Consider the following 27,208-nt stretch of genomic DNA (forward strand, 5'->3'; position numbering starts at 1 on the left):
GCTCTTAATAAGTTTAATGATGTGACAATGCATGTCATTAATCCATTTTAGAAGTCATTGCTCCATTAGTCTAACATCATCCAGATAATCTTTTGGATGAGATGGTTATTAAATCTTGTTGATAACTAGAATTTCCCATATAATACATAGTAAGCTAGGTTGATATTAATCAAGCAATATTAACAACTTTTCTGCGTCTATATCAATGCACCGATTTCTGACATGATAAAGATAAAAAATATATATATTCTTTTGCCATCAATTTTAATATAAAATACGTTTCTACCTTGTAATCCAGAATGGCAAGAGTAATTATAGATAATGGACTTTAGGATATATGTAATTTTTATTATAGATTATGAGCATATGGATTAATTCATAGGCTAGACATAAGGGTTAACAACATAATCTAGTTGGCTCCAATATATAAGTTGGATAACGCTCAACTCTCCTAATAAATTGGTAGCGAGTCAAATTCACATACTAGCTTCATACACAGTATAACCCACGAATTTGTTTTATAGTGGGGTATTCAGTTGCTATAAAGTATGAAAAAACTTATAAACTATGTTGTCTTTCTTTCTTTACTCTTTTTTTTTTAAGTAAAAAGTCACTCTTTTTGAGTCTGTCATTTTACTAAACTTTATCTTTTAGTAACCAAATATATTAGAAGAGCTAAGTTATTGAGCCAAACTATCACTAATCATTAAATAATTTTCTGTACAATAATTATTTAGAGTTGAAGTCGATCCTATGATCTTCTTGGCGACGAAAAAAATACCTAATAAATCTATTAGAGTTAGTTGATAACTGTAGCATTTTTCTTGATGCATATAGAATTCCGAGATGGCAAGGTTGGTAACGTTAATATGAGAGATGGTAAGTATTAGCAAGGCTATATAGCCTATAGAGTTTTAGATGCATGGAGACCCTATCGTTTACAACGGTCAATATTCCAACGGTCAACGGACGGCTTTACTCTGAACTCTACAAAGTTATCTCCATTTCCCCAATTGCTCTAATGTCCCTTTTTCTCTCTACTTTTATTCTTTTTAGTAGTCTTTCCCTTCTCCTCACCTAATCCGACTCTCCATCATTTCTCCAATTCCTCTTCTCCTATCGTTCCCCATGCATTCCATGAGGTACCCAAATCTCAGAAATTACCTCTCTTTCTTCCTTTTTGCTACCTTTTTTTCGTGAATTTTAGCTCGGAAAATTGGAATTTTCTTGTCATTTTAATGCTTGTAACACCTTTCGGTCTGTGTCGTTATCCTCCGCTGCAACCGACTTTTGGTTGTTGACGTCAGCTTTTTGGAATAATGATAAGAGTAGCCAGTGGAGATCCAGAAGAGGGTGAGGTGAAAAGCTAGCAGCTTTCGGTTGCTTTTGTCTCTCTCTCTTGTTCTTAATCACACAGCGTAGATCACGATCTCTCTTTGTTCATTGGATTCGGAAGGAATTGGCGAGGTGGGTTTGTTTACAATCTATGTTCTTTGATGCTAACTTTTGTTTGGTTATTAGTCTGAGTTGGTTTTCCTGATTGGAATCTGTTGAATTGTTTCAATCTTAGTTTAAGTTTGATCCTTGTGGGGAATTGTGTGTCCTTGCTTTCCTTCTTATTAGCTTGAGAGAAAATAAGTTTGAGTTCTTATGCATTTTGGTTTAATTTTTCATAGTTGGGATATGGTATGTAATTACTCTTTTAGGGTTTATTAGAATATTGAATTGATAAGTGTTTTTTCCACTGGATGAGATGCTTACAGTTTGTGGTGGTTATAGGCTTCTACTACGTAATTGTCTCGTTGTTGTTATTTTGTTTTTGATGCTTCCTATAGCCTATTTAAAGGTTAGACTTGGATGAAAGGGGTGTGATAATCTGTGAATGGATGTCACTTATTTCATCTGTAATTACTAGCTCTGAACAATTTCCCTGGTACTGTCTACACCCCTTTTAATTTGGTAGTAGTTAATGATCATCCAGTTGTAGGTTTACCTCAGGCTTTCCATTTAATTCATTTATGTCTCTCTCTTTACTTTCTTCATCTGACATCCATTTTCATAATTTCAGAGGATTGGCAATTTAATGTAGTTCTTTTCCTTGACGACGAGAAATACTCTACTTGCCGATTCTGAGTATTCTCTTTTGAGATACTAGAGGTAGTTTACACACAATGGCTGCAAGGTTATGCAACATTGAACATAGGAATTCTCACCGGTTCTCAGCTGCTCTATCTTCAGCAGTTCTTGAATGGGTATTGATGCTTTTGTTGTTTCTCGATGCATTATTCTCCTATTTCGTGACAAGGTTTGCCCGTGCCTGCAAATTACAAGTTCCTTGTCTTCTATGTTCAAGGCTAGATCATATTCTGGGCAATGAGAAACCAGGGTTTTATAAGAATTTAATTTGCAATGCCCACAAATCAGAGATCTCGTCATTGGCCTTCTGTCACATTCATCAAAAACTTGCAGATGTCCATGACATGTGTGAAAGATGCCTTTTTTCTTTTGCGACAGAGAAGAAGTCTAACCCTGAGACATACAGAGCATTGGTGGGTAAACTTGGTGTCGTTATTGATGATATTGGAGAGGATTATGTGCAGAAAGCTGTTGATAGAGATGATGCACATGATACTTTTCAGGGAAAAAATGCAGCAGAAATTCCGTTACTGGATGACTCCTTATCTTGTTGTCAAGTCGAACGAGACTGTTCATGTTGCTCTGAACCTTTAAAAAATAAAGCACATGCTATCAGGTTATATCACAACAAAAGTAGCGAACTTGATGTTGCTGATATAGTAAGCAGTCATCAACATCATCAAACTAGTTTGGAAGACACAGAAGATAAGTCTTTGGACCCAAAAGACATTTATCATCTATGCACTCATGATGTTGATCCACTGTCTCATATTGGATACAGCGAGGTTAAGGTTACATCAGACTCTGAATCAGACATTCCTTTCTCAGATGATGGGGATAAAAAAGAACTGGCTCATGATGACAATGATCTCAAGGAAGATTTTGTTGCTCAAGACGTGCAATCGGAAGCTGTGGAAATCAAACCCAACAATTTGTTGACAACATGCTCAGATGTTACAGAACTAGAGAAGGTGATTCCTCCTATTGTGAGTGAACCTTTTGAATCAATTCCTGAGAAGCAACTCCATGTGGGTGAGTCTCGTGATATATCATCTTTGGCATCTGCTATTGCAACTGAGCATGCTTCGGATGAGCTCTATTATAGCCGGAGTGAAGAAAAAGCTAGTCAACAACCAACTGAACTGATACTTGAAGATTCTCTCAAAGTCCCTTCAGAAGATTCACAAACAAAGGGTCAGTTGATATTTTATCTTACATGTTACCATTTTTCTGTATAACCTTTTTAAATGATTCTTATCAATGATCCTGTTTTTGTGTAGATAATTTCCAACAAGTTCATGTTGCACAAGATATTGTTACTTCTAGTGGAGAATATGTGAACGCTTCAAACTCAGATGAGATAAATTGTAAGACAAACCAAATAACGAGCGACCTTGCCCTGTCTCTGAACACTGGTATGAGTTTAAATGATGCTTACAAGCTTGCTACTGGCAATAAGGACAGTTTGACATCTCCTTCATTTGCCGAAGTGATCATGGGGAAGGATTCCTCTAGAGCTCATGAAGATTTGAAATTACTAATATCACAAATATCTGCTTCTCAGGGACTTGAATCCCCTTGGAATGATTCCAATTTTAGTCCCAGAGTACATGGGCAAGATGATTACTTTGTTCTGCAGAACATCACTAACAGACTCTCAATCGAGAGAAATGAGTCAGGCATGGAGTCACTAGAAGGAAGTATTGTCAGTGAAATTGAAGGCGAAAGTGTAGTTGACCGATTAAGACGGCAGGTTGCATTGGACAGGAAGTCCATAAGCCTTCTATACAAGGAACTAGAAGAAGAAAGAAATGCTTCTGCAATTGCTACAAATCAAGCAATGGCCATGATTACAAGACTACAAGAAGAGAAGGCTGCAATGCAGATGGAAGCTTTGCATTACCAGAGGATGATGGAGGAGCAAGCTGAGTATGACCATGAAGCAATGCAGAAATGCAATGAGATACTTGCTCAAAGAGATAAAGAATTGCAAGAACTGGAAGCGGAGCTTGAAAAATATAGATTACAGTTTAGAGGTGAACTATTAGCAGTGAAGCCATCAGAGGTAAGAAAACTGGATCCTACTCTGGAACTTCAAGTTCCTGTGGCACTTGAAATGTTGCCTAAAGACTATGGATCAAGTGAATCAAGTCTTTTGAAGCGTTCCCTGGAAAGTTTTGATGATGAAAAGGCATACATTTTGAATTGCTTGAAGAAATTAGAGCAGAAGCTTCACATATTCTCCAACAATGGTGCTCTTTTTGATGCATCAAAATTTAGTGCTAAAGAAGATGAACTTTCCGAAAAAACATGTGAAGATGTTGATGGAGAAAACTGTGACCAAAGAATGCCAATTGTAGAGGATAATACTAGAAGAAATTGTCGGTATTTAGTTTATGCATCAGCAGGGGATGTAGACCCATTGCAGTCGAGTGAAGACCCAAATTTAAGAACTGACTTTCCTTTATCAACTACACAAGCTCAATTTATTGTCCAAGGAAACCAGGGAGGAGGTTTATTTGATAATAAGGGACAGTACTTTGCAATGATTGCTGAGAGTGATTTAGCTGCCTTTGAGGATGAAATTTCTGACCTGAGTGAAAGGTTAACGACACTTGAAGCTGATCACAATTTTCTTGAACACAGTGTAAATTCACTTAGGTATGGTGATGAAGGGGTTCAACTCATTAGGGATATTGCGTGCCACCTAAGGGAATTACGAGCAATTGGAATTAAATAAAGCTAATGTGCTGTAGCTTGAACTTTGACAATCTTACAACAGAGGTAAATATAGAATAACCTAATAGAAATTATTTTTCATATAGCATTCTCTAGCTGGAAATAGTTCCGAGTTATTTTTCTTTTTGCATTATCAAAGTAATCAGAAATTCTATTTATAAGATAACCAATGATTCTGGTAACAGAATAGGTTCAGAATTCCAGAAGAACAAGAGAGGTTTCTTCCAAGGTCAGAGGATGAGAGAAACATGAAAAATAAAATGACATGAAGTATGACTTAGTTAAGCTAAAACTAATGACAAGTGAGAAATGACTTAATTCTGTTGAGAACAATTACAAGCTCCTATTGCATGTCAAAATCCATAATCTATAGTAACTAGTTACAAATATACCACGGCAAGTCAGTATAGTCAACAATAGTGCCACAAAATGTGCAGGGAGATGCAATGCCACGAGGAGAGATGTGGATTTTTCTGTGCATAATATGATTCCTCTCTTAGTTAAGTCTAACAAAATTTTTTTATTAAGACTAAAGAAAGGAAAAGAAGCCCTCAATGAAAGAAGGCAAGAAGTCACCGAATACATTCAACTTGTAACTTATTTCAAGGAATGGAATTATGTTTCTTGACCCTGTGTCGCAGGAAAATAGAAAATCTATGATGAGTTCAAGAACCAGAAGGCCCATGATACACGTGCAATTCCTTTTGTAGATGTCTGTAACCTTGATATGCACAAGATACCTTAGCCAAACCTGTCTCGAAATAAATTTCAAAAACTGCTAGAACATTCTGTTTGACTCTGTTATTTTTCAATTTATACTGCCCTTCAAAGTCTGAAATATTTTTAGCAGATGAAGTGCATCATAGTTGCTCCCGCTCCTGCCATTGAGGACATCAACTGGTGTGATGGTAAGGCTTGCCGTTCTCTAAGAGGTTTTGGGTTCATGTCTTGGAAACCACCTCTTCAAGAATGAAGAAATGTCTATGTACATCTTTTCTTCCCAAACACCATGTAGGTGGGAGCCTTGTTATTGGGCCCCTTTTACTCATTTTCTAGTGGTCAAAGAGATTTTGTTAAAGATAATTATTGGAGTTGCAATAGTCTGAACATGAGGGAATCACTTGATGCAAGGGTGTAGTTTGCCTCCTTACGCCCAAGTGGGCATGAGTTATAGAAAGTAGGAAACATCTTCACTAATAGGATAAGATTATCTATATATTTCCCTCCACAAACTATACCTTGTGTGCTAGAATGTTTAACATTTTGAGTTCCTAAACAAGAATTCCACAGAAATAAATCATTTTGCTGGCATGACGCCATGACATTACACAGTTGAATTTATTTTGGAGTGTGGCCGACTATCTTGTGTCACTAGATGAGTGAGCTATTGTCACTGACCTATTCTTTTGTTCATTCCTCTTTAATGGTTCACTATGGAGAATAATTCCTGCGTACATAACACATTGACCTGAATTATGACAGATCGAGGACAATGCTGCTTTAGGTACTAATGAGATGTCATGTCGATATACTTAAATACTGAATGGTGGAGAGCTGCTATACTTTTAGGCGAATACTAAGAAAGTGTAGAGAAGACATTTAGAATCTAAAGTTTTACTTTTTAGAGTAAGTAGGTATAAGACTGTATTGAATGTAACTTCAGTAATTAAGGCATCAAAATTACAGGGATAAAATTTTGTTGGCAAGAAATACCTAAAAGAGAGTTTTTTTTTTTATTGCTACCTCAGATCTATTGTTCAGCAAGAAATTGAGACTGATGAGAACGCTGAGCGTAGATTTAAGGTGGATGGTTAAAATATAGAATATTTTGTGATCATAATATACCCTTAAGTTTAAAGCGATATTCATTTTATAGGATGACTATATTACCGAAATCCCTTATGGATAAGAATGTTGGGCAGGAACCAACATATTCAAAGGTTTAATGTAGCTGAAATGAGGATGTTAAGGTGGATATGTCGCCTTACTAGTCGAAATAGAATACGGAATAATTTTACGAGACGAAAGTTAGGGGAAGCACCCATATGCATTGGGACACCCTTTTAGAGAGCTGCTACACTCATTGGGAAGATTGTAGCAATTTGACTTGTGCAAAGTTGTGGGTTACTAACAAAAGATGATAAGGGCATGTTACCATAGATGTCTACTGCACTTCTGCCAAAACCTTTGCATACAGAATTTTCTTGAACAAAGTATTACAGTCTTGTCAAATTTCTCAACTTCTCACATGAAACATGCTAAGATTGTGATATTGATTCCTCTAACTTATTCATTTATTTTTATGGCTCTTATCTTCACTTTATCTCAGTACAGTCGCAACTTGTGATAATATAACCGATTGAATCGAGGCAAAAGAATATAGCATGTTTCAAAGTTTCAGTTTCAGTTCCACTACAAAAAGAATTGTTTCAGTCAGTTTTGGTCCTTCTGGTTCTGCTTTTGGCATATTGGTTTCATGCTTCTTTTAAGTAAATGAAGTTAAAAAAATTGGGCTACCTAAAGAAGAGAAATTATACGGTTTGTTTCTACCCTTTGAACATTTCAAATACTCACCTTTCTGTTTCCTTTTCTTTTCTCCTCTATCTTCTGAGTAACTTGAATTGTTTGAAGAGTTTATTCTTTTCTTAATTCTTTTTAGGAGATGCAAGTTGTAATATGTAAGAGGTGATTTCTTTGTAAACAAGAACTTACATTGTGTAGGTTGGGATCTATGGCCTTCTATTCTTCTTTCCTTTTTCCTTTTCTTTTCCTTTTCTTTTGTGTAAGCACCATCGGATTAAGGTTAGTTTGTTTCTCATTATGCTTGACAGGAGTGATCAGACATAGTAGATGTGCCTCTATCGGTTATACTGGTATCATTAGTTTGTTTGCACGACAATGACCATAGCAGTAACATGATAATGTTTTGATCATCTATCACAGTATAAAACTACCTATAGATTTCCTTTTCTTTTTCATATTTTGTATGTAATAAGAATATTCACGATCCCTATTTCAATTTCTTTGTAAAAGAATTGGCACTGATCGAACATACAAGTGAGAAAATCATAGAACATGTTGAACAATAATATTTCTGAGCTCTAATTTATAGTTTGCATTGATCCGATTGGCAATATTTTAGTTTGCCCGAGTTAGCCTCTGATATAGTACATAAATCGAAGCAAAACCGGAAAAACTTATGCACCATGATCTTCTACAGTATTTAGTGATTTTCGCATGAAGAAACTAGCTGAATTATTGGTATGCCTCAAACATAATTTGCAAATAATGTATCTGGCCACTGATGAGTTGCAACTACAATTAGATGTTTCTTTTTTCTGAATTATATGTCAGGAATTGATTCTATTCTAAGAATTAGCATCCTTTTGAAATAGTTTTCCTTCTTGATCATTTTCATTGGTATATTGAAGCATCTCTGATCTGCAATCCGATAACACAGAGAATACTGTTTCAGATGCTGTGATAATAAATTCAACACCCAGATGAATGATGCGCACGACATTCTTTTGCTTGCTTGGAGTTGAGCTTTGCAAATTCATGCTACACTATGGTGGTTCCTTTGATGCTGGGGATCATAAATCATTATAGGTCTATGGTTCCGTCATTGCGAGTACTCACCTTTTTTGTTCTATTTTGATTGAATTTTTCCTTTTCCTTTTGCCTTTCTCCTCTCCTTTTGAAGTAACACGAATTGTTCGCAGAGCTTGTTTTCTTCTTAAATTATCTTGAGAGATGTGAGTTGTAATACATAAAGGGGTGATTTCTTTGTAAACAACAACTCTTTCTTTTCCTTTCCTCTTTTTCTTCTTTTCTTTGTGTAAGTAAGATCAGATTAATGAATAGATAGTGGCTTTGTCTTTTGACTAGTGTCTGTTTGTATTACTTAATAATGTCTCTATTAATGCACAGGGAATATAAAAATGGATGCATAACAAAATTTGACGACGCGTTAATTTGGTAATAAATAAAATAAGTAAATAAAAAATGAGTTAATCACACCTACTTTCTCTGAACTATATAGTTTATTTTTATGTAGACCTCTTATTTATTTTTTGTGACATTTTAATATCTTCAATTATCTAATATTCTCACTTCTTGATGATGATAATGGAAAACATCAAATGACTATCTTACTCTTTTAAGTTCTTACTCTCTTTTTTCTCTAGAATAAGGTAAAATGGTCCTAGAGAGCTTAAAATTGATCCCGGAGTTCTTTTCAGAAAAATATATAATTGATAATTGGCGAGAAGAGTAGATTTTACATAGTTCAAGGGATAAACCTATGTCAAAATGAGCAATAATTTAGGACGTCTAAGTGTAATTATCTCTTAAAATACCAATATTTCTCGGAGCATTTAATACCTGGGAGGTTAGGGAAATAGCATTTTATAGGATCTAACAGTTCTCCTAAAACAATTAAAAATTAAAAAAGAAAAGAAAAACTTTGGTGCTAAGGCAACTGTTGACAAATCCAAAAATAATTGAAAGCCATAATATAGCTGAGGATTCTCATTTCATAATAGAATGTAGCTTTTAAACAGCCTAAGAAGTATATTTCACTTAAATGGATGAAATTTTTTATATTTTTAAAAAACAGGTGGGTACGAGAAGATTTGAATTCAAGATATCTGTTAGGATAACTTACCCCACTGTATTTTTAAGAGATGTATACGATAAAAAAATTAGAAAGTATAAAATATTTATCAATAATTTGTCCTCCATAAGAAACCTTTTTTTTTCCTTGTGCTATGATATTGGTTTAACTTTGGATCGCTTTTAAATTATTTTAAGCAATTTATACCAGCATAAAATGGTTTTTAATTTTAAGTTTGCTTTTAGTCAATTTTGATATTTTTATTTAATGTAGTACAATTATGATATTTTGAACAAAAAAAATCAGTGGAAATTATGTAAAACTCCAACAAAACAAGAATAAAATCCTCTTCTAATATCTTTCTTTCCTATCCTAATAGAGATCATCAAATAGTGTGTTTGATCCAGATTCGACGAGAAGATCGACACTATTTCGTGAGCAAGATCCATAAACCACTTGCAGAGGGATAAAGCCAAAAGAGAAATGTTTTCTTCTTTCAGAAGATGAGAACTTTCAGACAACACTCAAGCACAGCCAGCAGTGGTAGATTTAATTAAGGAAATGCAGAATCATTCTTTACAAGATGGTATTCTTCTGCAAGGTAAGGATTACACCTTACTCGAAAGCTCAGATTCACAGTGACCTCAATTACAACATTATTATGATCGCAACGACGAATATGTAAGCCCTCATGGCCCATTGGCGGGACGATACATAGAGGAGTAGCCATTCAATGCAGTTGTTAAATTAGAGTAATCCCCAAGTTGGTACGAGTACCCGTTTACATCGTTCCCCAAATTCAGCATCGATAGATCCGGGCGAACATAAGACCACTGGTTCTGCAAAATCCCATCAACCTGGCTGTTGGCATAGGCTGAAAGATCAACCTGGGGAAAATTTCCATCCCTCAACCCATGGAGAGGACCAATTGAAGAACCATAGACCCTTGAGAGGCCCTCGTCGTAGTATGGCTCATCCTGATCAAATCGGCATGCACCACTTACTAACCCAATGTCAGATTTGGACAGATTGCCTGGTAAAGAGTACTGCCGATTGAAGACATGTTGATTGTAATGAAGACTCTTTGCGGTGTTATGTTGCTCCTCATCAAGCAAGTCATTGATGATGTCAAGGTGTGGGAACTCTTCGCCCACCATCCCTTGCGATTGATATGAGGTAAAACTGGCAGGAATCTCACCTGTAAATTGCTTCGTCTGCAAGTCTCCATACATGTCGAGCCTCTCAATGCCACTTCCTGTACTAGAGCTGAACCGCCTTCCATTGCTGCTGCTAGCTTCTTGACGCGAGTAGTCATCTCTCCATGAATGTTGGTTGTTGAGTGCTTCCGGTTTAACAGACCCAAAAGTGAATCCAGGTCTCACTGACGTTTGGTCCTTCCAAGCCGAGGTCTGACGTGGAAGCATAGATGCAGATGATACAAATGCTGATGCGGACTGAGTAATTGCAGCACCTTGGCTAAAGGAAGTTGAATGGTGAGTGAAACTAGATGTGCTCGCACCCACATTTGCTTTACCCATTATAGCATTACGATATGACTGAGGAACATAACTCGGGGCACTTGAAGATGGATCATTGCCCAACCGACCAGCTACACTCATGGATCGTGAAAGTAATGGCATCACTTCAACTGTAGAAACTACTGGTGTAGCTGGTCTTGCCGCTGGGATAAGAGGGGCACTCGAAGGCCTCGACATTGCAGTTACTTGCGAAGTAGTGGTACTTTTTGATGATGTCGCTTGTTTCTGAGCTTCAGAGATGGAGGTCGAAGAAACAGGTGGTGATCTTGATGCCAGAAAAACTGATTTCTCTGTTTGGGTTCTACCACTTGACATTTGCTCTTTACTGGAAACTAACTCTGCCATGTTGGCCACGGTGCCGATTGTGATCCCAGAGGCAGTGGTGCTCGTTGCAGCTGCAGCAATCGTGGTAGCTGCTCTGGTGGTAGAGCTACTCTCTAAAGTTTGCTTTGACTGCTGCAAAATGGAGGGTGGCTTCTTCACAGGACTCAATGGCAACGAGGATGACTCAGCCAATGGTTTAGATGGTGCTACAGCTTCGACTTGATCTTTGGCATTTACTTTCTTTTGCAGGAAAACAACTTCCTCCTGAGATGAGTTCATAGTGGCGCTGAGTCAGTCTAAAGCAAAAACTCCAATAAATAACTGCAGCAACTCAGTGCCTCCCGCTTAAGTGGGGTTCTGAGCAAGATGCACCAGCCTTATCCCCATATCGGCATTGTTAGGGTTGAAATCACTATATACTGAAACTTGCGAAAGCAAAGAATATAAAGAAGAATCAACTCACCTTCTCAATTACATGTTTCTCGGGAGACTGGATCCGATCTTTCAAGGAGAGTACATCTGCATCTGACTCATCTCCAGTAGCCCTAAAATTGCCAGAGACATTGCGACCAGAATAAATAGCACCATCAGATGGAAGATAACTTCCGGCATGAGTAACACCTGTTCGGTTATTTGTCTCACTCCGCTGGTTTTTCCCCCTGGATAGTCGTTTCAATCAATAAAAACAAATGTGCACCACCAGAAAAAAAAAAAAAAAAAAGAAGGATAGTTCAGATTTAAAGCTACCTATTCGGTGAGGTCTGGACTTTGTTGTTTGCAATAATATTTCCCTTGTATGGCCAATTCATAACAACTGAAGGAACCGAGTCAGTCGAGCACGTCGAGGAGCTGTCATCCATAAAACTACTTCCCTTTCCTGTTTGCCCATTCTGTCTCTCAACACCACTAGCCTCCATTGCCGGATGAATTTCTGAAACATCTGTCTCCCAATTTGTAGGACTGGAATCCCTGTCATCTAAATCAAGTTGAAGCACTTCGACAGCAACATCTGCATTTTCAGATCCATCAGATTCATCTTCTTCAGGTGCACCAACCTTCACAGTCATTGGTTCTGCCTGATTAGAGTGGAAGTCAACCATAATTCTATCATCAGGACTTTCCTCTCGAATTTTTTCCTGAACAATGGCATCAGACTTCTCACTTCTTCCTTTATCTTTACCTTTTCGACTATTCCGCTTCTGTTTACTCTGCAGAAAATTTAAATAAGAAAAAGATTAAAAAGTATATATTAAATCCTTCTTCTGTCATTCAGCTAGAAATGGACGGCACTGAACGTACATATATCTATTTGTAAGTCAAGTATAAAGGCCAATGTAATAATTGAAACCAAAAACCTCCCTCCCTCCCTCTCTCCTCCCTAAGATAAAGAGTAAAGAGGGTAATAGGGCAGGAATCTATACGCAATCCAATCACAATACCACAGCCCCAGAAAGGGTGAACCCAGAAGGTCCTCCTCAATATTCAGTAAAACTCTTTGATGCTGTGGCAATTTTTAAAAAGGTTCGTGGACTATCAGGAAAAACATTACTATTGCATGCTGTTAAAACAATAGAGAGGGTATTGCAGTAGCGTAAAACTACAACGCATTACCAAGAAAAAAGGAAGAAAGAGACAATCATTGAACTTAAGGATAGCAAACCTGCTTTTTCTTTGCACGCTTCTCCTTTTCAGCAGCTCGCTTCCCCTTAAGCTCACTTTCAGCCAGTCCAGCAGCTTCTTCTTCACGGATGAGCTCCTCTTGCCTCTTCAAAGCAACAGCTTCTTGGTATGCCACCTCAATTCTACTGCTGCCAACAAACAGGTAAGGAACAAAGACATTGAAATGAACAAAATCTCATGCACAATCAGTTTTTGTATGGTCTGGCTGAATGAGGCTGCAAATTTGTAAAGGTATTGGATAGAACAAAAACTCTTGCAAGATTAATTTATATATAGACTATGCGCCTGACATATTGTAGAGCATTTGAAGAGGATTTTCTCAAACTTATAGAAGTGTTAATTTTCATTCAATTACTCAAAATTGCAGACTTTAACATGTTCCTTTTGGACTTCAACAAAGAGAAAATTTATCACCTTACAACATAACTACACAGCATCTTTGGAAAATGCATAATTTGACCATAATCCACATAAAATCAAGGAGCTTTCTGGCTTCACCAAATCCATCGCTGAATAAATCAAATGCCTTAATTCATAAATTCATTTAAATGAAATAAGAGAACATCTATCCTTAAAAGAAGGGTTAATTCTCTAGTAAACAGGAAAGCAATTTATATGGCATGGAGTTCACAAATGACATCTCAATTAAAATTTGTTTGGATGGCTAACATGGAACAATTTCAGCACCTGAATATATGAGCTAAAACAAAAATTTCCACAGTCCTCCGACCCAACTCTGTAAGACGCCTTTCATCACGCTCAATGGAATCTTTGTTAAGTTCCTCGCTGGAACTTCCATCCTATACACATAAGCAATGGTTAGAATGCTAGACTGCTAGTCAGCAATGATCATTGAGCTTCTAATGCAAGTGTATTAAACAGAGATGGATAATGTGTGAAACTAATCTAAAAGAGGACTTAAAATATGCTAGCACATATTAAATCCTAGGAAATTCAAGTGCAAACCAATCAGTATAACAAATTTCCACACTTGTACACCAACATTCTTAATTTTCTCCTCCATATATATACGACTTGCATTTCCCTTTTTTGGATTCATGTGGTAAAAAACTATATGCATCTGAGTCTAATCCAAATGAACATGGTTGACAATGTTACCATCATCATGTGGTAAAAAACTATATGCATCTGAGTCTAATTCAAATGAACATGGTTGACAATGTTACCCTCATCACGTATCTATAGAAAAAGAAATTTCTGCCTTCTTTTTCTTCTTCTTCTTCCTCACTCTCCTTTTTTTTTCTGAGGACAGAAAAAACATACGACACCACAACTGCATGCATACAAACAAAACACACACCCACATGTACATAGCAGAGAGAGATGAGCTACTATCCTACCAGGCTACTAGTAGAGAAGAAAAGGGAAAGAAAGATAGTTGAGCTACTATCCTGCTGTAAATTGAGGCCACAACCTTGACAGTTAAAATGGATACCAATGCATTCATACTTAATATAAGAACAAACAGAAGTAATTTTATTTTCACAAACCTACATTGTAATCAAGAAACATGTAATTTGAAGTTTTACCTATGTATCAAATGTTCCATAAGTCCATAAAGAGCAATCATTTAAATAGTTTTCTTCAGAGTAGCTATCTCTGAACCATTTATTTTATGTTTGAACAAATGTTAAGTAAAGGAATATCCGAAAAACATTATATTTGGCTCATACATAGTTTAGAAGGTGTTGATCAGGTCATCTGGATCTCCCTGATCGGCTTAAACCAATATGTCAGAATGCTCATCCCTTTTGTCTGATGGAGACTAGCACATCTTGTTTTTTAAATTTTTTTCCCCATGTGGTTGTGTGCTAAAAGGCAACAGGAAATATTATGAAGGTCACAATACAGCACATACTAATGACCATATGCATGGCATTGTCCTTTGAGAGATCTTGCCATCTTTTACATGGAAGACAGATGAATATGGCTTCCACCTGAGAGTTTGGATAATTTTGAGGATGGTTTACATAGAAGAAAGATCTTCCAAGATCTGCATGACCAACTTGATTGAATGGTCATAAGATTCAGTAACTGACAATTATAATCCATAACGTTAACCTTGGCCAATTTCATCAGAACTTAAAGCAAGAATTAATTATTTAGAAACCCGATATTCCATGATATTGCAATAAGAAATAAAAGTTACAATTTGAACAGTTGGTGATATGAATTATTTCAGTTGATACAAAAGAAAATTTATCGCCCTATGTTTAGACAGGTACAAAGGTACATTTTCTCCGTTTTCAGATTTGTCTTCTTTGTCCTCAAGGACTGTCACGTTAGATAACACGACAGGCTTTTGATACCAACCCACACCACATCAATTTGTAGTTAACCAATGAGTATCAAAATATAAAAGGGGATTTGCTTGGGGCAAGCCCACCATTCTGATTAACAAATTCTAAATGTGGTACCAATGGCTAAACAACACACCCCCATGATAGAGCAAGTAAATCTACATTAATGGCTTTAACCTGGCAGCTTCCAATAAATGTTTGTCATTGAATGTAGGGAAAGATCTATATTTAATATTTGATTCCTTGTAGGAGAAACTCATGTGTTCAAAAATTAGGCTTCTGCCCCCAAGCAAGAAATTGCTCTGACTATCATCATAAGAAAAAGAGCAACTCAGTGCAACAAAGTTTCACATGGATTGTTGTGCTGATTAACATGGTTGGCACAAGTGGCATAGGTCAATACATATCGTGCCAATGAATTACCAATACCAATATGGGGTAAGTATCCCTTATGCCCACCCACTCCGACATGTACCACTAGGTATTAAACATATCTTACTTCAAAGAGACATTGGGGCCTATTGCATCCCTTCTCATACCATTTTGTATTTTGGTGCTTGATATATATAATTTACACTTTAAATTAAAGTTTAAGGGGAATATAGATCATCTGCAAATTATTTGCCCCAATTTGGAAAAACAATTAATAAAAATTGAGAAAATTCATCAAATTGGAATCTAATTTGTGTATAACTCAGATAGATCTACAATTTTCTATGAGAAATTAAATGTGTCATATCAATATCTAGTGCTCAAAGACTTATATATAGCCCTCCAAGCCTACTTTAAGGCCCAAAAAACATTTATAGATTGCTTTCCAGGCAGACCATCTAGTGTGCTAGCAACATACTGGCTCAGCAAGGTACATGATAGCATACATACCGTGCCAAGCCAAGGTTGGGCATGCCCCGTGCCTCTGGCATGACAATCCTTAATTTCACACATGTACGGATTTTCTACATAGAGGAAATTAGGTCAGTCCAATCTCTTAAAAAAGATGAGCATATGTTGCAAGAACGGCCTAGATTTTAATAAATTGATTGTAAGGAAAAAAAATATTATAGTCAAGTAAGATCTAACACAGTTAATGGTCAGAAATAACTCCTAAGCTAATAGAGAAATGAGTATATGATTTAGATGACAATGAATTTTTTCCAAATGCCAAACATTAGTCAACACTTTTCTACGGAGCATTCACAAACAACAAATGACAAAATTAGCAGGTAATGTCATGAGCTAGAAAAGGTGAATCAGTTTATTAGAGAGTCCAGGACTCCAGCATGACAACCTGGGAAGTGGGAACTAACTAATTAGCTCATAACAGGTATAGACAGCTTTTGTGCTAATGTAGTCAAGACATGTAAACCAAACAAGGCAACTGTAGTATAAGATATCAAGAAACTTGTGCAATCTGTAGCAAGAGATCAGAAAACTTGTAGATACCTTCGTACGGTTTTGCGAACATTTCTCATCTTTTGAAGGTAAAGGCTGATGAGGCAAGGGCTCTGATACTGCTCTTTCAAGCAACATTACCACATCATCAGCCAATACAAACATGTCCTTCTCAACACGCACCATAGGAGCTGGTAGTTCCTGCATATCCATTAATTTTGCTCTTACTTTCTTGGTCTTGCTTTGGCATTCAAGAGCCATCAACCCACTATATAGAGAGTCCATAACTAAGGTCGATGTGACTTCTTTCTCTATGAAAAAATGCTTGACAACTACTTTCAGTATGGAATCAGTTTTGTCTCTTGACATGCGCCGCCTAGCACTTGGGTCAATTCCTAGCCAAAATGCACGAAAGCTGCAACACAAAGCGAAGTACAAATATTGAACTCACCAGCTACTAGATATTTGAGTTGCCTAAGACTATAAGCTGATAGAGGTGCCCATTGATTAAGTTACAACAAAAAACTGTGAACCTGCAACTGCCTACCTGGACCACCTCACTTTATCTTCAATCAACTTGCCAAGTTTGCTTCTTCTTTCTTCAACAAAACGTCTGCAGATTTGCTCTACATTTGATAAATATATCCGAACTAGTTCTCTTCGATACTGGCAATCAAGACAACGGAATGGGCGATGTGCTTTCTCCCTCAAATACCAAAATAGAAGAGCAGATACAGTTAGAAAAAGGAGAACATCAGGTCTTCTTGGACCCAAAAGACAACTACTGTATGATAGCTAATAAGGATGATTCTCAAACGTATAATGATTTAGTTTGTGCAATAGTGGGAGTGAGTCTTGTATAATCGTAGTAGATAAATACTTTTATTTTCCAATAATGTGTATATTCAACTTGACCAAAAATACTCAATGGACAAGACTAATATAGCATATTCTATTTGACTAAAACTTGATTAGTATCTTTGGACAAACTTAGAAAACCTCATAAAAAATGAATATAATTTTGAGATACTTCTTAATAGTTTCATCCATGATGATTTATGCAAGGGGTAATGCAAAATGATGTGGTTCACATAAATTTGTGCTGTGAAGTGGAAATTTTTGAATAATTAGCAAAGAAAACACTAAGAAAATTGACACCAATATTTCTCAATGATGTGTAGATTAATAACACTCTTATTCCCAAAATCAATAATTAGCCCTATGCCAAACCTACTCAAAAATCAAAATCCTTGTGTAGACACAAAAAGGCACCCTGGCTCCAAATAAATGATGATAACAATAAAGTCTAAGTTCTTAATGTTAAAACAGACTATCAATTTTTCCACAATGCAACCACACAATTGTGTTTGAGGATATGAGAGATGAATTAAAACAATAAAAGAGGTTCTGCAAGAAGTGTGCGAAATGAAAATTAAAGAACACAGTGTGTGTGTGTAATAGTATAACACTATACTCAGTTTTCTAACTTCTATTTTTAAGAAATGGTAGATAAGTCTTGATGTGATCCTCATCTTCAACTTGAAAAGAGGGTCCCATTTTGGTCCAATGGACTTAATTTACATCAATAGGTCTGATTTACTTTCAATTTTAATTTGTTGATTCGTTTTTCTAGAATTGGTCTTCTGGGTTAGCCAATTGATGATTACGGTTACTCTATGGTGTGGGGGATGTTCGAAATTGAGTCAATTATGGTTTGGGTTAGTCAGTTGAACTGGCCTAAAATAATTAGATTCAAGCTAGGAAGTCAGTTAAGTCTTATTAGAAGTCAAAATCCTATTAATACTATGATCTACATAAAAAGCCTTATAGATGTTAAAAAGGTCAAAAGTTTGACAGTTTTTATTGTCAAAAGTGACAAATGAAAGCTCAGAGAGATGCTCTTTGGATTTTGGCTAACTACAATAGGGTAAAAAATGTAATTTCCCCTTTTTGGCTGAAATCTATTTCTCTCACTCCTCTGGTTTCTCTCTCAATTTCTCTCTTTTGATTTCTCCTCCTCATAGTTTTTGTTTCTCTCTGACTTCCTGTTTCTTTCTCGCATCTTCTATCTCAATCTCCTCTCTAATCTATCTCTTTTCCTCTCTCTCTCCCTAAAATATCTCCAATATCTTCTCTTTACTTTAGATCTCATCTCCACTCTTCTTCTTCAATCTCTTCTCTGTATTAAATACAACGACTATCCAGAAGATTCCAGCAACTAAAATACAACTTTATTATCAGTGAATCTAAACCATAAAAACTGTTTTTTCCAACTTATCTCAGATTTTCTTGATGTACAAAATCAGATTTGAGAGTTGTGAGAATTAATTATCTGAGTGATTTTTTGTGCTGTCTCCCATCCAATGTGATCTTTAATTTATTAGCTTATTAGATGTTGCTTACAGTATTATAGTTTAATTATTTGATTGGGTTGTTCTGTTCTCCGGATTGTTGTATTCATACTAGGTTAGGCCTTATTTGGCTTGAGGCTAAGTTCTAAACTTAGTTAGATAGTCTCATTTAGTCTTAATTTTTTGGAGAGTAAACTTAAATAGATATGAAAAGGATAAAAAGATATTTGATTACTGAACTAGTTTAGGAATCCCTAAACTAATTCAGGAGGATCCTAAACTCAAAACAAATAAGACTTTAAGTCTTCAAGGCACTTCCCTGTATAGTTTATATTGTTATTGGCTGAAAAGAATAAGAAGATGATAATGGAGATCGAGATGCAATTATAAGAAAAATGCAGCAGCTGGAATTGATTTCACTATGGCTTGCTTCACAAATTAGAACACATGCCACTGATTTGTCTCTCCTGATGCTTTGATACAATTAAATTTGTTCTAAAAATACCAATATTAAAGTTAAACTTGAACTTGGATAGATTAATACCTGATAACTTGAACTTGAGCTTTGATAATAAGAGTATTATCAACAACAAATCCATCATAAACTTTTGACAACTCCATAAACTTTTTCCATCCCCAATCATGCTCCTTCTTCCAGAAGCGGTGCAATGTATCTGCAAAATTACCTTATTAAACTTCCAATGCAGTTGTCAAAAACAAGAAACAGGTCTTAACCATCATGGCTGCATGGAAGTGAGATGCTCAACTAACCAGAGTACTTGGATTTTTTGGGATCTTTATTAACTACGGCAATCGTAAACTGTGCGAAATGGCTCCATCCTGAAAAGACAAATGGGTGAAGATAACAACGCTGTCTATAAGTATCTCAAGTGAATATATTAAGCATGATGCATACCTGGAAGAAGTTTATCATGATTAGCAACACACAGAAACAATGATAAATGATTGCAGACATCACATCCCTGAGGGTAGATTAAAATGTACCTACAAAACAATTCACAAATTTTAACTTGTACTTCTTGTAAAAATATTCTCTTAGTTTGATCCAAGTAGTATGCACTGTTCACTTTTCTTTAAAGAGAAATTTTCTTCACAGAAAACAGGTAAGCATATAAATGACAAAACTGATCAGTGAGTCGTTCAATATTCAAGTACTTCTCCAAAGTAGCAAGGTAGCACCTCAACAACCAAATATAATGACAAACTGTATGATCGCAGATCACTAAGAAGCATGATGCCGGTGGTTTGACAAGTACATCAATGTACAAAATAAATAGATCATTATAGCAATGTTGAATCTTCCACAGTGCATCCATGGAGCTGATCTATCACAACTACCAACTCCATGCACACGTACCAGAGAGATCAATGAGAAAATGACGTGCCAGCACAAATTAGTTCTAACATTCTCCAATCATGTGAATTATGGCAAAGCTAAAAAACCACATGCAGAGCTTTGATGCTTATATGATGGAAGAGACGTGAAGCAAAATTTACCATCTCAACCTAAAGAAGCATGAGTTGATTTCTGATTTAAAGTTTTAAACCCATGTGTGGAACAGTGTGTGAAAGACACATGTATTGGTTGCCATGCCAAAAAAAATTGAATGTACCCCATTACAACTCCAAATTTCTGACCTACTTTCAAGGATTTTAGTGAATAAAATAAAGGTCTAACCTGGTTGCTGTTGTACACTTCCTGTTCTAATTTCTTTCTCCTATTCTTCTTCCTCTCATTTCCCCTCTCTCTTTTCCTTCCCTTTCTCTAATTCTGTTGCTGCTGCTGACTGCTGTCTTTCTCTCCCCTCTGTTGCAACTGGTCTCTCTCTCTCTCTCTCTCTCTCTCTCTCTCTCTCTCTCTCTCTCTCTCTCTCTCTCTCTTCTTATTATTTCCCATATTCTTAGTTCTTCCCATTCTATTCTCTATACACATACATTTCTGCTACCACGCATCAATTTCCCTGGAATTCCTGCAGCAACTAGAGTCTTCTTAAGCCTTAACCCCTTAAGGAGAAGAATAAAGGCTAGGAAACCTAATTTAGAAATTCAATAAATTGCCTAACATTTCAATTACTGAAACTTGCTTCTTTCAAACCTGATACTTCTCTCTGCCTCAATTTACCTTTTCTTAAGAAAATATGCTGTTGTGACAATGTTTCTTATCCGGCGTGTTAGCTTTTTTTAATTATTCTCAGACGTGGTATTACTTATGATATGCATTTGAGTTTAAAATTATTCATCTTCTAAATTAAGTAATCTATGAAATTTTTATTTCAATCAATGCATACAAGAAGCAGCAATGCAAGCTACCAACAAAATGCAAGTAAATGTTATGGCCTAAGAAGAACAGTTAATCGTATTTTTGCATAAAATGGATATCCATGAGCTCATACCACTTGTAACCACCAACTTCAAATGCATTACTTCGCAACTCTCGCTTATTAGTTTCAGCAAAATTTTCAACTTTCCAAGTAAATCTTCCAAATAATTCTGAAGGTTTGGGTCCTGAGACATGGAGATAAAAAAAAACAAGTCAAATAACAAGGCAAATCCTAATAAATAAAAACCAAGAAAGAAAAGAAAATTGAAGGAAATAGAAGATGCCAAATCATTTTATGGTAATCTTCAACAAAATTCATTTTGTAGTATCTCAGATATTGAACCTACCACATTCATTTACTGGCTCATGATCAACTCCCACTTAATTTGCATACAAACATAAACAAATTAGTGGATAGTTTTTTATCAATATAAGCTTTACATGTTCAAGGTGGTTGGGAGGCAACATAGATAAATATTTTGCACAACAATGTGTGGACTATGATAAATAATACAGGTCTTATCTGTATTTATTTTGTAGTGTTTATTAGTTGATTTCAAACAACCTATATTGGTTTCCTAGTAAGATAAGCCATCACAATAGTACTATGGAGTATGAGATATAATGAAAAAGAAAGTCAATCTTTTATTTTGTATTATTCCCTACATTAAGAGATTTTATTTTTCCCTCCTATAAGCTCTTCCCACATCTTCATGATTTTTCCCTTTTAGTTTCTATCCTTGTTTTATTAGTTCTTAATATGATATAACACACAACAACAAAAGGCCTATCTGCATTAAACAAACATAAAAGATCGGTCGATTAGCAAATGATTTTTTATTGTGGTGATTAAGATTGGCCATCATTGCCAACAACTCCATAGTTTATGCTATATAAATCACTGGTCTTATTGAACTTTAGTGAAGAAATCACCAATGCCAATTATAATCCTTCAACTGACTAAGACATCAAGTTCCCCACAGATAGCAAACGACTGCTACCCACAAAACATCTCTCGTTATGCTGTCAACTGAATGATCTAGAGTAAAAGAAAAAACAAATCAACTGAATGTTCTAATAGTAAAACATAAAAAGCAACAGAAAAACAGAAGAAAAAAAACCCACAAGTAATCATGTAAACTTGCAAGGAACCCGGGAATAGAAAATAGACGAACAAGGAAAAAAATCATCCTAAATCAGAGAAAGAAAGCAAGTAGACCACACACCGCAATCATCTTCGTCATCAATATCCCAATAAGGGGGGGAAGTGGAAGGTGTTCCATTCTCTACTTGCTCAGATGACCGCCATTCAGCTAGGGAATCCCCAGATGGGTAACGTTCCTCATTCGACATACTCTCGACAGGGGAAGACCGCCCGCCCATCTCACAATCTTCAGTTAAAGTACCGGCCATTTCCCAATCAACTATGGTAACTTATCCTATTATATGAACCTCTCTCCTTCACCTGCACACATGGAGATCGAAGGAAAAATTCAAAACCATGATTAAAAAAAAAGTAAAAGTGAAGAGTTCTAAGGAATACGAGCTGCTATTTCAGATATAAGAGAAGGTTTATTTTAAGATTCCATTTTACGACGAACTAATACCACAAGAAATAATTCAAGCAGCAGCTCAAATGAATCATCTAAGCACCGAAACATTCAAACAGTTCAGCCATATCAGCTTGAGATCTTCCAGCAAACGCAAGCTGGACGGGCAAATTCACTCTTCGGCACACACAATTCTCTCAACCTCAAAACAGAGCCACCAGAAATGGAATGAGGATATCATAAAAGCAATATCTAACCAAACCAAATCGCATCTCAAAACCCCCCAACCTCTAATCCGTCACAGCTCCAGAACGCAATACCCGAAAAAATTAAACCAACAAGCTCGCAAATCCCAAAAGCCCCAAATCCACAAACGCAACCGGCAGCCAAAAAGCTACGATCTTGGAAGCACCCACACGCTAAATCCATCAATCGACCACGAAAACGCGCCCACAGCACAAATCCGACGCCGACCCAGGAGGCGATTCCAGCTCAAACCCCGAATCCAAGAAAGACCCAGAAGAGGAAACGGCTAGATGCAACGGTTCCGGGATCTGAATCGAGTTACCTTCGAGAACTAAGCGCGGGGTGGGGGGGCAGCTGCAAAAGAGGGCGTCCGGCGAGAGAAGGGTAAGCTAAAGCTTGCTCCTCGCCGGTTCCTTCGAGCCGAGCGAGGTGAAGGGGAAGGTGAAGAGGGAGAGAGGCGAGAGAAGAGAAGAATAAGATTGGGGCCGGAGAGACGACAGCGAGGAGAAAAAAGGAAAATGGAAGCACGGACAAAAATGTTAATACATGGAGAGATTTTCAACTTCTTATTACACCACGAAACGTACCCCAAGCTCCATTCTGCTTAATGTACGGTTAGGATTTACAGTAGATGAGGGGATAGTTTTGGGTGCAATTGACTTACAGATATGGAAAATGGTGGATAATGAGCAATTTAAGTATTTAACATGTTATTATACTATATTATTGTTATAAACTTAGGGCTCAGACCCCCCTGCAAGTTGCAACATCAACCATAGATGGATACTTAATATGCATCGTGATTCGTGTTTTATCTACATGAATGTCGCTAATAAAATAATAAAATTGCATAATTAGAGGTAATTAATTCTAGAATAGAAAAAAGAAAGCATTAATGATACATAATAATAACCAATTAGTGGTGCCCTAATGGCCCTATGTTGGTTGGGGCTTTACTTTGGGCTCAAATAAGCTCTGTTCCAAAGAGTAATTATTTAGATAGACTAGAAAGATTGAGTTACTAGGGTTGAGATAAAAGACTTGGCTTTAAATGGGCGCTCAAATACTTGGGATCTTATTATAATGTAGCTTTGATATGAACTCTTATCTCAAAACCCTAGAGGAGAGATGAAAGACTTTTTTCCATATTGGTTTGTCTAATCTTATGACAAATAAAGTTTACAAACTAGGTTTAGGTATCAGGAATTAATCTTAAGCCTAAGAATTTAAGAAAGTCCATAGACTGATCATATCATTCATTTCAGGCTATCGATTACAAAATAATTGGTAGCCTGAAATAGTTCTAAGGACAAGCCTCGCACTTGACTATATTGCAGACTGAAAAATAATTAAGTAGGTATCTAAGTAATCACTTAAGCACAATAATGTAGAGGACATAGAGCAAACACTCTAGAATTAAGCCTTTTGCTTGGCTAGCCGGCAACACTATATGAAGAACAACATGAGTCTTAGAAGACTGAGCACTCCACCAAGGAGCAAACTCGGATTAGAATTTAGGCTCGCCAATGACAGAGTTTGGCGACTTTAACAACAAATCACTTGAAAAATTCAATTTGACTTGAGAAACCTAAAACAAAATCTAGAGCAAAGAAAAACAAACATGGAGTAGGGGAGGGTAGCCGATCTGCTTAATACATTCCTGATACAACCACTTGAGGCATCGGTGGAGCTGGGAACGAGGTGCCGAAGCTGACGCGACAGAATGGAAAGCAACACAATAAAATTGGAAGCGGGCTAGGCACAAGGCAGGGAGCAAGGTGTGGACAAAGAGAAATCGAGGCCAACGACTATTACGAGTGGGGAGAGGCCAGGACCGAGTAAATGCACAACTCTCAGCCCAATCCATGGTGACACAGAATTCTAAGGGAGGGATTAGGGCGAGATCCACATTGCTTGCGACAATGGCAACGGCAACACAGATGGCCAATGAAAAGTCGAGATGGAATGGATAACAGTGACCTTAATAAGGGAGAGGATGTGAGGCTTATGGTAATGATGGCAAAAAAGGGTAAGGTGAGAGAGGAAAGAGAAGAGGGAGGGCGAGAGAAAGAGAGGAAAGGAGGCGACAAACCCACTAAAGGGGAGAGGATCATTCTCCCCTTCGCCTAGCGAGAGGGGATATACGGCTGGAGGTGGTGGAGAAGCCCTCTTAGTAAGGGGAGAAGCACACAATTAGAGAAAAATACACTCTCCCTTCTGCCGAAGGTGGCACGGACTTGGCAAGGGAAGAGGAGAACACCTAAACCCTAACATAGCCCTCTACTTTACAAACACCTTTTGATTATGAACTTTCTTGTTTTGTTAAAACTTATGAGTAATAGGGCTATTAAAAATTTCATGGGATCAAAGCCCACCTATGTTCAACTTAAGGGTATGATAATTTTATGTTAGAGCATCTTCAATCAGGTTCCAAATCTCTATATTTAAAGTTCGAGAGAGCTCTGATGGGTCTTTATATGATGCTCCAAATTTACTGCCCTTTAAAGTTTAAGCCAATAATTTAAATTTCGACTATATCATTTATTTTATAATCTAATTACTTAAACTGATTTCACTAATCAATTTTTAACAAAATAGTAACGTCAGGAGATCTCATCGAGACATTTAAAATGAGTCTAATATTAAATTATCTTAAATTATTTTAAAATTTATATAATACATATTGTTTTAATTTTTTTTATTATAATCATAGTGTCTCAAAATTATTCAAATAATGGCTCAAAATTATCCTCTAATATAAACACCAAATATTAGAATACATCAAATAAAAAATTACATTCCTTCTACTCTTGTGCATCTACCAAACATGAAATCCACCAAATATTTCACCTTTTAATCTTTTCTTAAAATTCTCTATTTAATTTAAAAAATTAATAATTGAAAATTATTTCTGAAACTATTTAGTTATTATTTATTTTAAAGATCTTGTTGAGAGTTTTCTGACCATATATTTTTTATTAAAAAATGATAATATTAAGAGGATGATTTATAAATACAAATATATACATTATAAATGCAAATAATAATTAAATACTAAATATAGAGCCCGGTCCACTGGGCTCTTGGCTCAGTTAGAAGGGTCTAAAGCCTAGCTCAGCTCGAGCCAATGTCCGTAATCTGGGCCGATAGAGCTCGGACCCATGTTCATAATTTAGCCCGACCTAGGTGGGGTGATTGGGTTGGGCCGAGTTTGGGCCGAATAAATTAAGCTGACATCGAACCCAAGCGTAGCCCACATCGAACCTGATAGTGATAGCCCTTCAAACAGTTCCAAATAGGTTTTATTTTGGAGGCCCATGAGGAGGAGAGGCAAAAAATTAAAAATTAAAAATGGAGGGAAAAAGATACAGAGAGCCAAATGATTAGTATAAATAATTAACTTTAAGGTACGGAAGGAGCTCTCTATTTTTCTTTTTTCTTCTATTAGGATTTCTCTCTTAAATATAATTATGCCTTAATTATAGGAGATATTATTTAATATTAAATAATTTAAATTTGATTATTTGGAGATAAACTTTAATTTAAATATAATTCTTTATCTCTATCTATTAAAATTTAATTTAAATTAATCTTAAACTAATGATAGAAATATTTAAATAATGAAAAAGATAAAATGTAATTAAATTTTCATCAAGTTAATTTTAAAAGACATTAATACCCTTCTTTCGATATATATACATTACTCTCAGTTAATGATATATATGTCTTTTACTTGATAAAATATTAAGATAATATAATTGTCAAAAAATAATGTGCAAGATTATATATCAAAAAAAATTACCTACTGAACCGGTAATATTTTTCGTTTTTATTATACCCTTAAAGATCTTAACCGTTAGATCTTCATCAAACTGATTGATAAATAATTAACTTTATGGCACGGAAGAAACGTTCAATTTTGATTACTTCACTATAAATTTTTTTTCTTAATTTATAGTTTATATAAAGAATTTG

The 27,208-nt window shown here is 36.1% G+C and overlaps 2 protein-coding genes across 5 annotated transcripts; one reads left to right on the plus strand and one right to left on the minus strand.

Moving 5' to 3' along the window:
* Positions 1-1,039: 1,039 nt before the first annotated feature.
* LOC140758779 (myosin-binding protein 1-like) lies at positions 1,040-8,762 on the plus strand. 2 transcript variants are annotated; one of them, XM_073095072.1, is made up of 5 exons: positions 1,046-1,142; positions 1,308-1,467; positions 2,069-3,330; positions 3,417-4,920; positions 8,351-8,762. In XM_073095072.1, exons 3-4 carry the CDS (start codon positions 2,172-2,174, stop codon positions 4,874-4,876), a joined length of 2,619 nt encoding a protein of 872 aa, XP_072951173.1. In that variant the 5' UTR covers positions 1,046-1,142; positions 1,308-1,467; positions 2,069-2,171; the 3' UTR covers positions 4,877-4,920; positions 8,351-8,762. The 2 variants fall into 2 exon arrangements, with proteins under 2 accessions (XP_072951174.1, XP_072951173.1); XM_073095073.1 differs by having other exon boundaries at positions 1,040-1,467; positions 8,336-8,762.
* A 1,239-nt stretch (positions 8,763-10,001) lies between these two features.
* LOC140758695 (TNF receptor-associated factor homolog 1a-like) lies at positions 10,002-23,743 on the minus strand. 3 transcript variants are annotated; one of them, XM_073094947.1, is made up of 13 exons: positions 23,556-23,743; positions 22,664-22,902; positions 21,511-21,622; positions 20,013-20,101; positions 19,868-19,936; positions 19,641-19,770; positions 17,293-17,451; positions 16,797-17,160; positions 13,720-13,832; positions 13,013-13,160; positions 12,100-12,560; positions 11,816-12,011; positions 10,002-11,616 (listed from the first exon to the last, which is right to left on the minus strand). In XM_073094947.1, the coding sequence occupies exons 2-13, from the start codon at positions 22,848-22,850 to the stop codon at positions 10,180-10,182; spliced, it is 3,465 nt and encodes a 1,154-aa protein (XP_072951048.1). In that variant the 5' UTR covers positions 22,851-22,902; positions 23,556-23,743; the 3' UTR covers positions 10,002-10,179. The 3 variants fall into 3 exon arrangements, with proteins under 3 accessions (XP_072951048.1, XP_072951051.1, XP_072951050.1); XM_073094950.1 differs by having other exon boundaries at positions 13,013-13,157; positions 23,556-23,742; XM_073094949.1 differs by lacking the exon at positions 23,556-23,743 and adding an exon at positions 23,045-23,485.
* Between the last annotated feature and the right edge of the window lie 3,465 nt (positions 23,744-27,208).

The sequence above is a fragment of the Typha angustifolia genome, chromosome 4, assembly GCF_048772165.1.
Source record: "Typha angustifolia cultivar Huaian chromosome 4, ASM4877216v1, whole genome shotgun sequence".
Taxonomy (NCBI): Eukaryota; Viridiplantae; Streptophyta; class Magnoliopsida; order Poales; family Typhaceae; genus Typha; species Typha angustifolia.